Source organism: Trachypithecus francoisi, unplaced genomic scaffold (genome assembly GCF_009764315.1).
Source record: "Trachypithecus francoisi isolate TF-2019V2 unplaced genomic scaffold, Tfra_2.0 Lachesis_group12, whole genome shotgun sequence".
NCBI classification, from domain to species: Eukaryota; Metazoa; Chordata; class Mammalia; order Primates; family Cercopithecidae; genus Trachypithecus; species Trachypithecus francoisi.
The window spans coordinates 118020257-118037958 of NW_022681457.1; the positions used below are offsets into that span (position 1 = coordinate 118020257).

Sequence of the window (17702 nt, forward strand, 5' to 3'; positions counted from 1 at the left end):
GGCGCTGGGCCCGCCTCCGGGGTTGCCTAGCAACGTCAAGCTGGGCATCCAGCGTTTTCCAGGTTCTGGGTTCAGACTTGAATCCGCGACACCTCACCCTCTTCCCCGACAGGAGACCAGATACGCATTTCACTTCTTTATTTTGGCAGCCCGGAGCCTGGTCTGGGCCCTCCCGGGCGCTTACACGTCCCAACCCCAGACTGAGGTGCCCAAAGGCCTCCCAAACAGCCCCGGCCTGCTCGACCTTCGACCCTCAGGACAGAGAAGGCTACCAGCTATGCCTGCTGATCCCACTGGTCAGGTGGTGCCGCGGTGCCTCGTGTAGTCCTGAATGGAGGCCTGGAAGTGCTCTGTGCTGTTGAGGTCTGGGCGGCAGAGGATCACGTAGCACTTGGGCAGAAAATACCCGCCGAAGCCGCTGCTCAGGCTGCTCAGCCCAGCCAGCATGTTGACCGCGGGCAGATACTTGCCGTCGTAGATGCTGGCCGTGGTGAAGAAGGCGATCCAGGACATGAAGTTGAAGAGCAGGCTGAAGGTGACACATTTGGCCTCGTTGTAGTTCTCTGGCAAGTCCTTGCCCAGGTAGCTGCAGGCAAAGGCACTGATGGAGAGAAGGCCATTGTAGAGAAAGGCCAATATGAAGCCCAGGGAGTTGGCCTCTGTGCACTCAAGCATCACCAGATGGGGGAAGCGCTGGTATTCCCTAGTGGGCAGCGGAGTCCACACCACCAGCCAAGTTAGACAGATAAGCAGCTGAGCCGCTGAGCTGATCATCACAAACAGGCCAGCACCATGGTTTTGGACCCAGGCGTGGTAGAATGTAGGTGCCTTGGTGGAAAACTTGAAGATGATGATTAGTTGGAAGGAGCGAACTGTCAGGCAGGACAGGAAGATGGTGAAACCAAGGGCAAAGAGGGCCTGGCGCAGCAAGCATGCAGGCCTCGTGGGCTCCCCAAAGAAGCCATAGAGGCTGCTGCTACCTGCTGCCAGGGAGCCCAGCATAAGAAAGCACAGGCGGCCCCCTGCTGACCTCACCACAGGGGTATCTAGGTGCCAGGCAAACAGGCCAGCAGTCCCAAGCAGCAACAGCAGCAGCAGCGTGTTAGCTGCCAGCAGCACCCAAGAGGTGTGCTCTTGACAAGCCAAAAACACCACAGTGCGCGGGAAGCAGGTCTGGCTTCCCTCAGGTGCCCACTCTTCTTTCCCACAAGGCTGGCATCTGTAGAGGTCTGAAAGGGAAGGCCAAGAAGGTTCCTGAGAGCCAGATGAGCAGAGTAGGAATAGGAAATAGGGGCCTGCAAAATACTGGGAGAATTGTACCCAGGCAGCTAGACTGTGCTAGGCATGGTGGGATGGGGGTAGCCGGGAGTGGGGCCTGAGGCCAAGCATTTCCTCAAAATGCCTGTATTAATTACAGACTCTGGAGACACACAGGTCAGTTCTATATGGCTCATGATCCCATGAAGGTTTTGCAAACCCTAGGGAGGACCTTACCCTGGTAGCTCTGCCCACATAACAGAGAGGCTACGATCCAATGGGAACAGCCTGCTCCCAAGGGAGGGCATTTTAACCCCTCTCTCTCTCCAGCATTTCCATGAACCATTTTCCTTAGCTGCTGCTCTGTGGTTTCTCTGAGTCCTGACCCTCTGAGGACAGAAGGGAAGTATTCCTGTCCCTACAGAGATGGTGAAAGGAAAGAATGTGGCCCCTGGACACCAACAAAGGACATGAGTCCTTAGCTATTTAATTTGCACTCTGTTCTTGATCTTGCATTGCTGGATGGGGAATGCTGTTTTCTTCTCTGTTGCAGACATGCTAGTATCTGTATTCAGGCCAAGCTGTTCAAGGAGCTAGCTGTCTTTGGCATGGGCAACAGAAGGGAGAGTAGGACAAGAGGGTACAAAGGGAACAATAGCTACATTCATTTAGAGAAAGAGGTTGAATTCAGGATACGGTTGCATTTGTAGGAGTTGTGATGACAGCTGTCTAATAGAGGACACACCTCGGTCTAAGGATTTCAGTTGGCTGACTCTTTCTTTTTCTTTTTCTTTTTTTTTTTTCAGATGGAGTTTTGCTTTTGTTGCCCAGGCTGGAGTGCAATGGTGCAATTTCAGCTCACCACAACCTCTGCCTCCCGGGTTCGAGAGATTCTCCTGCCTCATCTTCCTGAATAGCTCGGATTACAGGCACATACCACAACACCCAGCTAATTTTTTTTGTATTTTTAGTAGAGATGGGGTTTCACCATGTTGCTCAGGCAGGTCTCGAACTCCTGATCCTCAGGTGATCCTCTCGTCTTGGCCTCCCAAAGTGCTGGGATTATAGGCGTGAGCCACCACGACCAGCCTCTTTTTTTTTTTCTTGAGACAAAGTCTCGCTTTGTCGCCCAGGCTGGAATACAGTGACACCATCTTGGCTCACTGCAACCTCCGCCTCCGGGGTTCAAGTGATTCTCCTGCCTCGGCCTCCCGAGTAGCTGGGATCACAGGCACGCGCCACCATACCCAGCAAATTTTTTAATATTTTTGGTAGAGACGGGGTTTCACCATGTTGGCCAGGCTGATCTCGAACTCCTGACCTCAAGTGATCCGCCCGCCTTGGCCTCCCAAAGTGCTGGGGTTACAGGCATGAGCCACTGCACCCAGCGGCTGATTCTCTTTATCAGAATTCTGTCTGATAGCAGGAGTCCTCCAACCTGAAGCTAACTGGCAGCCAAGTGACTGGGCCCTGGATCTGGGGCAGGGCATGTGCACATGGGGACCAAGGGAGGCCTCCCTCCACCGTGTAGCCCCCGGGAGTGCTGGGTGGCTCGCCTGCTCCATTGCCCACTCACCACTCTTGTTAAGGAAGGTCCCAGCCCCACAGGGCACACACTCAAAGCAACAGTGATGGAAACCTGTAACCACTCGCTGATGCCCTTCAAGACAGTCACTGGAACACACAGACTTAGGCACCTGTAAGAAGCCAGAGGGGCCAGCTCACATGTGGAACAGAAAACAGAATCTCTGTGCATCTGCCCTCAGGGCTCACTCCCAGGGCAGGGCCCCGGTAATGTGAACTTCCGCCCCAGGGCATCTGCACACTCGCCTATGAATGTCTTCCCTGCTTCCCTGGCCAGGATGGGTAGAGTGGTGGCAGCTGGACCCCTGGGGTCCCCCTCCTGCTCCCTGTACACTGTGTCAGCATCACCCCCAGGCTCTAGGCTGCCCACAAGGCAGTTACCTGGTGAATGGCCACATCCCCATTACCTGGTTGTCCTTTCCATGCCACTGGATTTTGGTCTCATTTATGTCTAGCTGAACTGGAGACCACGTGGAGGAACCGAGGACGGTGAAGGTCCACTTCGGCCCACTCCAGTCCCAGGCAATTATGTTATAGCTACTGAGGGGGTCTCCATTGTCATTAAACATCACAGTGTCCTCGTGTAGAAGGAAATTCACCTTGTGGATCTGCTCCAAAAGCTGAAAGAAACACATATCACAAAGCCATCATAGACAGCACAGACCCACATGGTCCCAGAAGCAAGGGCATGGGGCCTTCCTGGGTTTCCATCCTGGTGGTTTCAGCCCATCGAGAAGGTATAGTCCCTTCCTTCTTAGGAAGCCCCTCAACCCTCCCCACCAACCTCCTGAGAGGAGGCCTCTAACAAAGGCTCCTTTACAGACAGTTTTAGCCCTGGACCTTGTCACTTGACACTTCCAAGACACAGTGGGTGAGAGAAGGTAAGGATCAGAGAGAAAGATCTGTCTAAGAGAGCTCACGCCTGTAATCCCAGCATTTTGGGAGGCTGAAGCGGGAGGATCACTTGATGCCAGGAGTTCGAGACCAGCTTGGCCAACGTGGTGAAACCCCATCTCTACTAAAAATACAAAAATTAGGCCGGGCGCAGTCGTTCACGCCTGTAATCCCAGCACTTTGGGAGGCCGAGACAGGCGGATCACAAGGTCAGGAGATCGAAACCATCCTAGCTATCACGGTGAAACCCCATCTCTACTAAAAATACAAAAACATTAGCCGGGCATAGTGGCAAGCGCCTGTAGTCCCAGCTACTCGGGAGGCTGAGGCAGGAGAATGGTGTGAACCTGGGAGGCAGAGCTTGCAGTGAGCTGAGATCGTGCCACTGCATTCCAGCCTGGGCAACAGAGCGAGACTCCGTCTCAAAAAAAAAAAAAAAGAAAAATTAGCTAGGCGTGATGGTGGGTGCTTGTAATCCCAGCTACTCAGGAGGCCGGGGCAGGAGAATCACTTGAACCCAGAAGGTGGAAGTTGCAGTGAGCTGAGATCGCATCACTGCACTGCAGCCTGGGCAACAGAGCCAGATTCTGTCTCAAAAAAAAACAGTCCTGGGCCGGGCGCGGTGGCTCAAGCCTGTAATCCCAGCACTTTGGGAGGCCGAGACGGGCGGATCACGAGGTCAGGAGATTGAGACCACCCTGGCTAACACGGTGAAACCCCATCTCTACTAAAAAATACAAAAAACTAGCCGGGGGAGGTGGCAGGCGTCTGTAGTCCCAGCTACTCAGGAGGCTGAGGCAGGAGAATGGCGTAAACCCGGGAGATGGAGCTTGCAGTGAGCTGAGATCCGGCCACTGCACTCCAGCCTGGGCAACAGAGCGAAACTCCGTCTCAAAAAAAAAAACAGTCCATAAGTTAGTCGCATTTATCACCCTTGGCATTTAGGGTGACCAGAGAATACCCACTCTGCTCATCTCAGGATTGGCTGTTCTGCCTGACAGAAGGTGCTGGGGTGGGCTCTCTTACCTGCCAGGGGTAGACTCGGCCCCTGGAACAAACTCCAGAGGCACAGCCCAGGAGCTGGTGGAGGCCATGGGCCACTGCATACACAGCCTGGTACGCATTGTAGGCAGAACTCATGGAGAAGCCTTTGAGCTTGGGCATCATGTGTGCCGTGAAAGCTTCACATTCTCTGCAGACCTGATTGCTGCTGCAGCAGGAGCTCTTGTGGCAAGGCCTAGGGGCTCCCTTGTCTGCCCGGGCATAGGCTTCTTCAAATGCCTTCAGGCCAGGCACAGTCCTCTTCTGGATGGCTACGCCCAGCACCATCCCAATGCGCTGGATCCCGGGCACCCCAGTGATGTGCCTGGAGAGGGCCCAGGCCTCTGAGGCGACCCACACCTTGCCAGTCAGGTTGGCCAGCACCACGGACTCAAAAAACACCCTGGCCAATGGCCGGTTGGAAAAAACGACCACAACGGTGGCCGTGGCCTGGGCCAGGTGGCGCATCAGGCGCTGCATCCTCTCATCGCCTACCTGGGCCGAGAAGGGCACGATGTCCTTGAAAGCAATGCAGATCCCCTGATCAGTGGCCTGCTTCTCCAGTGCCTGCACCCCTAGCTGCCCATAGTCGCCACTGCTGCCAACCAGAGAGATCCAGGTCCACCCGAACCTCTGCAGCAGCAGCACCATGGTCTCCACCTGGTACTTGTCGTTGGGGATGGTGCGCAGGAAAGAGGGATATTGCCGCTTCACGCTGAGCGTCTCGCTGCTGGCCCCATAGCTGATCTGTGGGAGGTGCCATTCAGCCAGTTCAGTGGCATAAGTCTCCACTGAAGGCCCCCCAATGCCTGGGCCTGTGCTGGGTGTGGGGATGCAGGGAGCAGGGGAGACCAGGAGAGCACCACTCACCCTGTGACACTGACAAATCACCTGCGAAGGCTCCACCAGGACGGGTTGTGGGGGAGGAGTGGGAATCTGCCTGGGAACAAGAGGGGAGCGGATGCATTCCAAGCAAAGGAGACAAAACTTGCATAGGAGTGAAATAGTCCCGTGTGTTTGGGGACCTTCAGGGACTTCCACTGGAGGCAGTTTGCAAGGAAGAAGAGAAGCATGTGTAGGTCAGGGCAGAAGTTAGGTCAGTGGCCTGTTAGGAACCATGCCTCACAGGAGCAGGTGAGCAGCTGGTGAGTAAGCAAAGCTTCATCTGTATTTACAGCTGCTCCCTTCCTGTCAGATCAGCACCAGCATCAGATTCTTGTAGGAGCATGAACCCTACTGTGAACTGCGCATGTGAGGGATCTGGGTTGCGCGCTACTTATGAGAATCTAATGTCTGATGACCTGTCTCTGTCTCCTGTCACCCCCAGATGGGACCATCTAGTTGCAGGAAAACAAGCTCAAGGCTCCCACTGATTCTACATGATGGGGAGTTGTAGAATTATTTTATTATATTAATACATGATGGCCAGGTGCAGTGGCTCACACCTGTAATCCCAGCACGTTGGGAGGCCGAGGTGGGCGGATCACGAGGTCAGGAGTTTGAGACCAGCCTGGCCGATAGGGCAAAACCCCATCTCTGCTAAAAAATGCACAAATTAGCCGGGCGTGGTGGTGAGTGCCTGTACTCCCAGCTACTTCGGAGGCTGAGGCAGGAGAATTGCTTGAAACCGGGAGGTGGAGGTTGCAGTGAGCTGAGATCACACCACTGCACTCCAGCCTGGGTGACAGAGTGAGACCCCGTCTCAAAAAATATATATATTTTTTTATAATAAAATATATTTATATATATATATTTATTTATAAATATATATAAATAAAACAATGTAATAATATAAATAAGTGCACAATAAATGTAATGCACTTGAGTCGTCCTGAAACCAACCCCTCACACACCTGTCCATAGAAAAATTGTCTTCCACAAACCCAGTCCCTGATGCCAAAAAGGTTGGGGGCCACTGCTGTAAGCTACAGGGAGGCCCTAAGGACATCCGCAGAGAAGTGCTATGTTCGGACTTGCATTTTTTCTGAGACAGAGTCTTGCTCTATCGCCCAGGCTGGAGTGTGGTGGCACGATCTCGGCTCACTGCAACACCTGCCTCCTGGGTTCAAGAAATTCTCCTGCCTCAGCCTCCTGAGTAGCTGGGATTACAGGTGCCTGCCACTACCCCCAGCTAATTTTTGCATTTTTAGTTTCACCACGTTGGCCAGGCTGGTTTCCAACTCCTGACCTCATGAGCTGCCCACCTCAGCCTTCCAAAGTGCTGGGATTACAGGCGTGAGCCACAGCGGCCAGGACTTGCATTTTATGAGCATATCTCTGACTTCAGTGAGGAATGAGTTAGAAAAGATTCAAGACTAGAATCAGGGGGAAGCCTTAGGACACTGATGGAAGAATCTAGTTGAGAGATAATGCTAGTCTGAATTCCAGCTGTGGCTGTGGCAGTGGAAAAGGAGGCCAGAGAGGACGAAAGACGGGGAGCAGGGCAACGAGAAGCGGCAGTGGGCAGGACTCTGGGGTGATGGCTGCTCCATCACTACCCTCCACCAGAGGGGTGGGGCCAATACAGGAAGAAAAGAGGCTTTTGTTGTGTAGGGAGCTAAGGTCAATCTGTGCTCTGCTGGGTCCATGATATGGTGAGGTTGGGCCAGCGTCAGGGGCTCAGATCAGAGGGGAGGGGACTGAGAATGGGAAGTTAAGCCACGAGCCCACAGCCTGCCTGGGAACTGGAAAAGGGGAGGAGAGGAGGGTGAAGCTTGCTCCGGGGAATCACCTACCTTTCCAGAGGAAGTGGGGCAAGAGGAGAGAAGAGCTGCAAGTGAAAGCCAGGCGCGGGTAGGGGGCTGGCGGGGCATAAATTCCAAGGAAAGACTCTCATAGGAGGACTGGTCTAAAATGTCACAAAGGGCACGGTGGCTCGTGCCTGTAATCTCATCACTTTGGGAGGCCAAGGCAGGTGGATTGCTTGGGCCCAGGAGTTCCAGGCCAGTCTAGGCAACATGGTGAGACCTCCATCTCAACAAAAAATACAAAAATTAGCCAGGCATGGTGGCACATGCCTGTGGACCCAGCTACTTGGGAGTATGAAGTGGGAGGATCGCTTGAGCCTGGGAGACAGTGAGTCAACATTGCACCACTGCACTCCAGCCTGGGCATCAGAGTGAGACTGTCTCAAAAAAAAAAAAAAAAAATCACAAAGAATTCACCTAAGATAGGCCGGGCACGGTAGCTTACGCCTGTAATCCCAGCACTTTGGGAGGCTGAGGCCGGCACGAGGTCAGGAGATCAAGACCATCCTGGCTAACATGGTGAAACCCTGTCTCTACTAAAAATTAGCCAGGTATGGTGGCAGGCACTAGCTACTCAGGAGGCCGAGGCAGGAAAATGGCGTGAATCCAGGAGGCGGAGCTTGCAGTGAGCCGAGATCGCGCCACTGTACTGTAGCCTGGGCAACAGAGTGAGACTCCATCTCAAAAAAAAAAAAAAGAAGTCACCTAAGATAAAGGACTGCAAAGTAAGATTTGGAGACCTAGAAGGTGTCCCAGCTCACAGCAAAAGCAAGAGTGGTAGGGGCAGCCCTCAGGGACTGAGAGGCAATGAGGGGAGGGAGAAGCCAGCAGGAAGCTTCCATGGGAAGGGGCAGGGAGTCAGTGCTCAGTGTAGAGAGCCTGGAGGAGGGAGAGGGATGACGGCAACCACAGGCCAGGCAGGAACCCATGGGGAAGAATCCGTAAGACAAGGAGGGGCTGTGGTCCAAGGTACAGGGCAAGAATAAGCACAGGGACAGGACTGACCTCAGCAAGGTGAGGGATGTCAGCACCTCTGAGCCAGGAGGGAAGAAGGAAAGGCAGGCAGGAGAGACTGGGATGATGTGGAACAGTCTATGGGGTGGGAAGCAAAGGGTGTCCTTTTTGGGGGGTGGTGGTGGGGGGACAAGGCATCAGTCACCTAGGCTTGAGTGCAGTGGCACAATCTTGGCTCACTGCAACCTCCACCTCCCAGGTTCTAGCAATTCTCCTGCCTCAGCCTCCCGAGTAGCTAGGATTACAGGCACACACCACCACTCTCGGTTAACTTTTGTATTTTTAGTAGAGATGGGGTTTCACCATATTGGCCAGGCTGGTCTCGAACTCCTGGCCTCAAGAGATCTGCCCAGCCTCCCCAAGGGATTACAGGCATGAGCCACAGTGCCCGTCCAGGGTGTCCATTCCTAACAAAGGCAATGGAACCTCTGGAGGGAGGAGGGGAGTGGAGGGCAGCAGGAGTGCAGCTGAGTGGCAGTAGTTCCCAAGGAGAATGGGTTTTCCCATGAGAGTGGAGGCAGGGATCTAGAAGCAGCCCTGGAAAGAGAGGAAGGCTGAGGCCAGAACCACGCTGGGCAGGGACCCCTGACTTGTGACTAAAGAGCAGTGACCACCCAAGAGATCCAGGGGACCTTGAGGGGACAGCAGCTCTTGCCCACGTGCCCCAGCCCAGACTTGCCTGAAGGGAGACGGGCAAAGGTCTGAGGCTCCAGCTTACCAGGGGCATCAGGAAAGGGCTCAGCAGGGCGGCTGTGGTGGCAGCACGGTTGGTGGTGTCAGGCCCAATCACTGCCAACACCTTAGGAGAATAGTGGAGAAGGTCTCCTTGGAGCTCTATGTGGCGTGGCCCTGGTAGGGAGAGCACTCTCAGCGTGGCGTACACATTGGCAGAGTCAGAGCACACATCATACAGCTGGTACCCCAGGGTGACGTTGGGCAGCAGGGCCGTGGAGTTGTTTATCTCCTCAACCCCAAGCCGCATAGCCTGGAAGAGGTGGTAGCCATGCTCATTGAAGCTACCAGGCCTGTGGAGAAAGCCAAGCAGAGAGAGCTAAGAAGGACAAGGCCCTGCTGAAACCCTCTAGCCTCCTAGACTCTGAGGCTTGGGGGTAGAAGGGAACCTTTGAGGTCATCGGTCCAGTTCCCCAAACCACAACTTCAACAAGGGCTCTGAAGCTCAGCAGGAGGAACAAGCTGGCCCTGATGGAGAAGCGTATTAGCATCAAAAAGTTCCTGAGGTCCTGGAGCAGAGAAACCTGCTACATTAGTCAGTGTTTTCTAGAGAGAGAGAGTGAGTGAGAAATTTAGTTTAAGGAATTGGTTCACATTGTGAGGGCTGGCAAGTTCAAATTTTGCAGGACAGACCAGCAGGCTGGACATTCTGTAAAGAATTGATGTTACTATGCTCTTCAGTCCTAAGACGCTATGGAGGCAGAATTCCCTCAAGTCCCTCCTTATACAGAAACTTCAGGCTTTTTTTTTTGGTTTTTTTTGAGATGTGTTAGGGACCCAACCCAGCAAAGGCCCTCCACCAAGGCAGATGTTCCCCCCCAACCTGTTTGTTTTTCTCCCTCTCCTGCTTTTCTCACCACCTGCAGGCCCTCTGCCAAGGCAGATGTTCTCCAGCTGTTGTTTTTTTTCTCGTAACATCTGCCCATCAACCAGGATGTGGCTTTACCCAGAAACAGCTCCCACTCCCTCCCTAAAATATACTTATACCCCCTAGTCTGTAAGCCTGGGCTGCTGCCTCCTCTGATTGCTGTGGAGCAGCCCAGCAGGTTAATAAACTTGCTTGCCTGACTTTGGGTCTCGGCTAACCTTATATTTTGGTGCCGCAACCCAGGAATGGGTAGGCTTTGGCCGGGCATCCCCAGAGGACTTTCTGTCTCTCTCTCTGTCTCTCTCTCTCTCTCTCTCACTCCCTCCTACCCTCCTTCCCTCCTCCTGGGCTGTGTGCTAGATAGAGCCTTTCCCCCTCATCCCACCTCTCTCCTGGCCACCCTCCCCTTCCCGAAACTGCCGAAGACCTGGAGGATTTCTCGGACTCTCCCATTGTTGGCAACCTCATTCATCATTAGAGCTTCTGCAGAGGTGAGTAAAAGAGACTCTTGCCATTTACCCAGAATCCTTGACCGTCTCTGAATTCCCAAAAGACCCAGCGCTGGGCCAAGGGCTTCCTCTGGCCTCCAGGCCTCTGGCTCCTCCATTTCAGGGACGTCTGACTGAGTGGCTACCTCCTCTATTCTGGACAGGGCTTGCAGGACAGGGGACACCCTCTCCTGCCATCCTTGTTGACCGGCAGTCTCTTCTTCCTCTACCCACCCCCCTCCATTCACCAGAGGAGTTTCTCATTCTATGCTTCCTAAGACCACCCCTCTTGGGTGTCTTCTGTGCAACCTCAGTGTCCTCAGGCTCCGTTCAAAGGTCCATCCTAAGAAGCTGCTTTTCTACTCTAATACTGCCTGGCCTCAATACAGATTAGACAATAGCTCCCAATGGCCCGAAAACGGCACTTTCAATTTCAATGTACTTAAAGACTTAGACAACTTTTGCCACCGCAATGGGAAATGGTCCAAGATTCCTTAGGTTCAGGCTTTCTTCACTCTCCGTAGCCACCTTTCTCTCTGCCGGTCCTGTTCTACTTTCCAAATCCTCCTCGCCTGCTCCAAACCCAACTTGCCCTCTGCCACTCTCCTACAGCCCCAGTCGATGACTCCTCTTCTTTTTTTTTTTTTTTTTGAGTCAGAGTCTCACTCTGTTGCCCAGGCTGGAGTGCAGTGGCCGGATCTCAGCTCACTCCAAGCTCCGCCTCCCGGGTTCATGCCATTCTCCTGCCTCAGCCTCCCGAGTAGCTGGGACTACAGGCGCCCACCACCTCGCCCGGCTAGTTTTTTTGTATTTTTTAGTAGAGACGGATTTTCACCGTGTTAGCCAGGATGGTCTCGATCTCATGACCTTGTGATCCACCCGTCTCGGCCTCCCAAAGTGCTGGGATTACAGGCTTGAGCCACCGCGCCCGGCCGACTCCTCTTCTTTTAACCCCGCCAATTTCCCCCTCGCCACCATCATGGTCCTCCATTAAACCACCCCAATCCCCCACCTTATGTCACCATTCCTATTCTGCCCCCTTCTCCCCATCTCTCCAACCACTCTGCCTCTGACTCCGAATCCTCACCGTCTCTACCCCTTACCCATTCTCAGGCCCAACATGCCCCTTAACCAGCCCCCTCACGTCCCCTCCGGGAGGTGGCAGGAGCTGAGGTGATTGTCGGTGTCCACGTCCCTTTCTCCCTCTCTGACCTCTCCCAAATTGGAAAATGTCTTGGGTCCCTCTGCTCCAATTCCAATACTTATAACAATTAATTTAAATATCCTACCCATCTTATGAATTCACTTGGCATGATCTCTACATCATCCTCTCTTCCACCCTCCTTCCAGAAGAGAAGAAAAGACTGTGTCTCGGCCGGGCGCGGTGGCTCAAGCCTGTAATCCCAGCACTTTGGGAGGCCGAGACGGGCGGATCACGAGGTCAGGAGATCGAGACCATCCTGGCTAACACGGTGAAACCCCGTCTCTACTAAAAAAAATACAAAAAAAAAATTAGCCGGGCGAGATGGCGGGCGCCTGTAGTCCCAGCTACTCGGGAGGCTGAGGCGAGAGAATGGCGTAAACCCAGGAGGCGGAGCTTGCAGTGAGCTGAGATCCGGCCACTGCACTCCAGCCTGGGCGACAGAGCGAGACTCCGTCTCAAAAAAAAAAAAAAAAAAAAAAGAAAAGACTGTGTCTCGCAGCCCAGGCACACGCCACCGATCTTCATCGGCAAGATCCTACTAAGCCTGTAGGAGTCACTGCTGTTCCCCAGGAAGAGCCTTCCTGGGAGTACCAACCCACACACCCTGGCCGGGCATCCCATAACCATATGATTACCTGCCTCATTGCAGGCCTTAACAAAGCTGCCCATAAGGTTGTAAATTTTGAAAACCAGCCGGGCGCGGTGGCTCAAGCCTGTAATCCCAGCACTTTGGGAGGCCGAGACGGGTGGATCACAAGGTCAGGAGATCGAGACCATCCTGGCTAACCCAGTGAAACCCCGTCTCTACTTAAAAAATACAAAAAACGGCCGGGCACGGTGGCTCAAGCCTGTAATCCCAGCACTTTGGGAGGCCGAGACGGGCGGATCACGAGGTCAGGAGATCGAGACCATCCTGGCTAACACGGTGAAACACCGTCTCTACTAAAAAAATACAAAAAACTAGCCGGGCGAGGTGGTGGGTGCCTGTAGTCCCAGCTACTCGGGAGGCTGAGGCAGGAGAATGGCATGAACCCAGGAGGCGGAGCTTGCAGTGAGCTGAGATCCGGCCACTGCACTCCAGCCTGGGCGGCAGAGCAAGACTCCATCTCACAAAAAAAAAAAAAAAAAAAAAAAAAAACCCCGAGCCATTAATCAGGCAGTCCGCCATATTCACCCCATAGTCCCTAACCTGTATACACTTCTCTCTCTCATCCCCTCCAATACCACCCACTACACTGCTATTGACCTAAAAAATGCCTTCTTTACCATTCCCCTACATCCTGATTCCCAAAACCTCTTTGCCTTCACCTGGGCTGACCCTGACACCCTCCAATCACAGCAACTCACATGGACTGTCCTTCCCCAAGGCTTCAGGGATAGTCCTCATTTCTTTGGGCAAGCCCTAGCCCAAGACCTCACCTCCTTAGACCTTTCCCCCAGCCGTCTTCTTCAATATGTGGATGACCTCCTCCTCTGTAGTCCCTCCCTAGAAGACTCTCAGACTCACACTATTACCCTTCTAAACTTTCTTGCTAACAAAGCGTATACGGTCTCCCCCTCCAAAGTACAACTCTCCACCCCAACAGTAACATAATTAGGAGTCCAACTCCTAGCTTCATCTCCCAAATCAGCCAACAGGTTTCTCAGTCCCTCGGTGTCCAGTGGCGCCTCCATATCCCATATCAACCCCAGTCATCAGGAAAAGTTGAAAGGGCAAATGGCGTCCTTAAAACTCAGTTACCCAAACTCACTCTTGAAGTCCAAAACGCTGGACCTCCCTTCTGCCCATAGCCCTAGTCCGCATCAGAGCCAGCCCAAAAGCACCCTCTTTCCTCAGTCCATTTGAGTTAATGTATGGACGCCCTTTCCTCTTACAAAACAGGCCCTCTTCTAACTCTCAGCTAGGAGAATACATCCCAACACTCTCTCTCATCCACCATCTCCTTCATGAACAAGCTGACCAGGCCCTCCCAAAACCCCATGAAGGCTCCACCAACCAGACTCTCCTTCCAGGAAAGCATGTCTTCTTAAAAACTCTTAACCTGACCAGCCCCAGGTCTAAGTGGGAAGCCCCTTTCCAAATCATCCTCACAATCCCCACTGCAGCCAAACTCTCAGGACATGCTTCTTGGTACCAACGTTCTAGATTAAAAAGGGCTCCTACAACTGATCCGCCTACAACTGACCCACCATTGCCTTCCGCCAATTCTCCAGTACCCTCCTTGGCCCAACTAAACTCTGCCTCATGCCTGTCCATAAAGGAGACACTTAAACAATACCCAGACTCCTCTTTCTCCTCCTGACAATCGCAAGTACATTCCTGATTTCTCTCCAATGCCCTGTTCCTGCCTACCTTGCCACTTCACTCTCATCATCCTTTCCACCAAGACATCTCCTGGTTTCAGCTCCAAACTCCCACTCTGGACTCTCTTTTAGAGTGGATAGATGACCTCCTCTTTCAAGGCACCCTATATGACTTTTCCCCAGATGAAATGCACTTATTTATTTTCCTACTTACTCTTTGCCTATATAACTCTCCTAATCCATTGGCTGCTCCACATAGCCACACCTCCCCTTCCAATACTACCCAGCTACCTCTACAAGACCCTTAGCTTAACTCCCTTCCTACGAAACCAGTCCAACCCCATCCTAGCAAAAGACTGCTGGCTCTGTATCTCCCTATCAACTACCACCTATGTTGCCACCTCTGTTCCCTCAAAAGACTGGGTTCTTACTAAGTTAACCTATCACCCCTGTTATGAAGGAAAAAGCCCTTTACAACTTTTAGACATGCAGTCATTGGCTAAATTTTCTGTCATAGATATGACAAAAAACACTCTGACAGGGCGCATAGTACAACTTTTACGCTCCTGTATCTCCAGCCTTACCCAATATACAAGTAATGACAAGCCCATTCACGGCCCTGCGACCACCAACGCCGGTCTGACTTTCCAAGCCCCTGTGCGTATCCAATGTAATCTGCCCTCAGGTCTACCTTTAGGTCACCTACTGTCCCATCAATGTAACCATACCTTACAGCTTCAAGCCCCAAACGACCACCAAAATTTTAAGGTCACCAAAACGGCCAAATTTAAACAACTCGTCCACTTTTCAGGACCCCCAAAAGTCACCACCAGCTCTTTACTAAACAGTCAAGATTTTGTAATGGCAGACATACAGGCTGTATGGCCATTCACCCATGGACCTCTTGCAGCACGGCTCCCCTCCTGGCCAAATGCCTCCTTATACCCTCTTTCAATTACTCTTTTGAATGGCTCCTGGTAGACACAAAACAATTCTTTCTCCAATGGGAGAATAAAACACGAGGAGCCACTCCAATTATCCCTGCAACTCCTTTTCAGCCACTCACTGGAGCCGCCTTAGCAAGCACTCTAGGCATGTGGGAGAATGAAAACAATAAACTCACATGCTTTTTCAGTATACATAACCAGTTCTTTCTGCCCAGCCAAGGTATATCTTTCTTGTGTGGAACCTCAACCTATGTCTGCCTCCCTACCAATTGGACTGGCACCTGCACCCTAGTCTTCTTAAACCCCAAAATTGACATTGCCCCTGGAAATCAGAGTTTACCAATCCCTATTAAAGCTCAAGTCCGTCAACGCAGAGCTGTACAGCTAATACCCCTGCTTACAGGACTAGGAATTACTACTGCAACAGGAACAAGGATAGCAGGCTTGTCTGTTGGGAGAAAAACTGAGTGATGGGAGAGAAGCTGAGGCAGGCTTGCATGTCTGACATAATGTAAAAGAGTCTTGGAACATGTCCAGGGTTTAAAACCCCTCATGGCCTGGCCAGTCGCTGTGGCTCACACCTGTAATCCCAGCACTTTGGGAGGCCGAGGAGGTCAGGAGATTGAGACCATCCTGGCTAACATGGAGAAACCCCGTCCCTACCAAAAACACAAAAAATTAGCCGAGCGTTGTGGCAGGCACCTGTAGTCCCAGCTACTCAGGAAGCTGAGGCAGGAGAATGGCGTGAACCTGGGAGAGGGAGCTTGCAGTGAGCCAAGACTGCACCATTACAGTCTAGCCTGGGCAAGGAAGCAAGACTTTGTCTCAAAAAAACAAACAAAAGAAAAGAAAAAAAAACCCTCGTGGCCTTTGGAATGTTTCTAGACTTGCTGGCTCCTTGCTTCTAGCACTCCCATTATCTCAAGTAGCCATATGTTTCTAATAAAATGCTACACCCTCGCAGCTGTAGCTCATTCACTTGATACAGGGCTTCCTTTCAACCCCCACATCCTCACCACCTGTTTCTTTGTTTCATCACCAATAAATAGCGTGGGCTCCCAGAGCTCAGGTCCTTCGCAGCCTTCATACTAGAGTTGGTCCCCTGGTCCCACTTTCTCTCGTGTCTTTTCTTATTCCTTTGACTCCGCTGGACTTCGTAGCCCCCATGGCCTGGTGTTGGGCCTTTTCACCCCAATACTTGTCCACCTCTCTGCCCTACTACACGCTGTCTCAAAAGATCGCTCGGACAGCCTACAAGACATAGCTGAATCTATCCTTATTCTCCAATCCCAAATAGACATTTTTTTTTTTTTTGAAACAAAGTCTCGCTCTGTCGCCCAGGCTGGAGTGCAATGGCGTGAGCTGGGCTCCCTGCAAGCTCCGCCTCCCAGACTCAGGCCATTCTCCTGCCTCAGCCTCCCAAATAGCTGGGACCACAGGCGCCCGCCACCATGCCCAGCTAATTTTTTGTATTTTTCGTAGAGACGAGGCTTCACCGTGTTAGCCAGGATGGTCTCGATCTCCTGACCTTGTGATCCACCCACCTTGGCCTCCCAAAGTGCTGGGATTACAGGCGTGAGCCACCGTGCCCAGCCCTGAATAGACTCTTTAGCAGCAGTGTCACTTCAAAACTGTTGAGGTTTAGATCTCCTCACTGCCGAAAAAGGTGGACTGTGCATCTTCTTAGGAGACAAGTGCTGTTTCTATACTAACCAGTCAGGACTAGTGCGAGATGCAGCCTGACGGTTAAATGAAAGGGCTTCTGAAATCAGGCAGCGCCTTTCAGACTCCTGGCCCCAGTGGTTTCGTAACCCCTAGGCACCCTGGCTAATGCCCCTCCTGGGCCCTGCCATAACCCTTTTTCTCCTTTTAGCATTTGGCCCTTGCCTCCTACATCTCCTTACCCAGTTTTTACGGGACCACATTAGAGCCTTCACCCATGGTGAGAGGTGACAACGTGCTAACAGCCCTCGCTCGCTCTCGATGGGTCAGTACAAGACATGATGCTACTTTAAGAATACCAGCAGCTTCAAGAACAACTGTACCAACCCCACAGCCTTTCTCCCTAAACATCGCCCCTCTTCAGCTAGAAGCAGTCAGAAGGCAACGACGCCCCTTCTCTATTACCTATTAAAGGCTGGAATGTTAGGGACCCAACCCAGCAAAGGCCCTCCGCCAAGGCGGATGTTTTCCCCACCCCTTGTTTTTCTCTGTCCCCTCTTTTTCTCACCACCTACAGGTCCTCTGCCAAGGCAGATGGTCCCCAGCTGTTGTTTTTTTCCCCTAACATCTGCCCATCAACCAGGAAGTGGTTTTACCCAGAAACAGCCCCTAGGCAGCCCTGCTCCCTCCCTAAAATATACTTATACCCTCTAGTCTGTAAGCCCAGGCTGCTGCTTCCTCTGATTGCTGTGGAGCAGCCCAGCAGGTTAATAAACTTGCTTGCCTGACTTTGGGTCCACTCGTTCTTTCTCTCGGCTAACCTTACAAGATGGAGTTTTGCTCTTGTTGCCCAGGCTGTAGTGCGATGGCATGATCTTGCCTCACTGCAACCTCTGCCTCCCGGATTCAAGTGATTCTCCAGCCTCAGTCTCCCGAGTAGCTGGGATTACAGGTATATGC

At 52.5% G+C, this 17702-nt stretch overlaps 1 protein-coding gene across 4 annotated transcripts; it reads right to left on the reverse strand.

The window, feature by feature from the left end:
- Window positions 1-123: 123 nt before the first annotated feature.
- Window positions 124-17363, reverse strand: TAS1R1 (taste 1 receptor member 1). Of its 4 annotated transcripts, none has more exons than XM_033228563.1 (6): window positions 17311-17363; window positions 9256-9562; window positions 4762-5523; window positions 3249-3461; window positions 2834-2954; window positions 124-1229 (listed from the first exon to the last, which is right to left on the reverse strand). In XM_033228563.1, the coding sequence occupies exons 2-6, from the start codon at window positions 9517-9519 to the stop codon at window positions 298-300; spliced, it is 2292 nt and encodes a 763-aa protein (XP_033084454.1). In that variant the 5' UTR covers window positions 9520-9562; window positions 17311-17363; the 3' UTR covers window positions 124-297. The 4 variants fall into 4 exon arrangements, with proteins under 4 accessions (XP_033084454.1, XP_033084457.1, XP_033084455.1 ...); XM_033228566.1 differs by lacking the exon at window positions 17311-17363 and adding an exon at window positions 5647-5716 and having other exon boundaries at window positions 9256-9285; XM_033228564.1 differs by lacking the exon at window positions 17311-17363 and having other exon boundaries at window positions 9256-10456.
- Window positions 17364-17702: the final 339 nt, after the last annotated feature.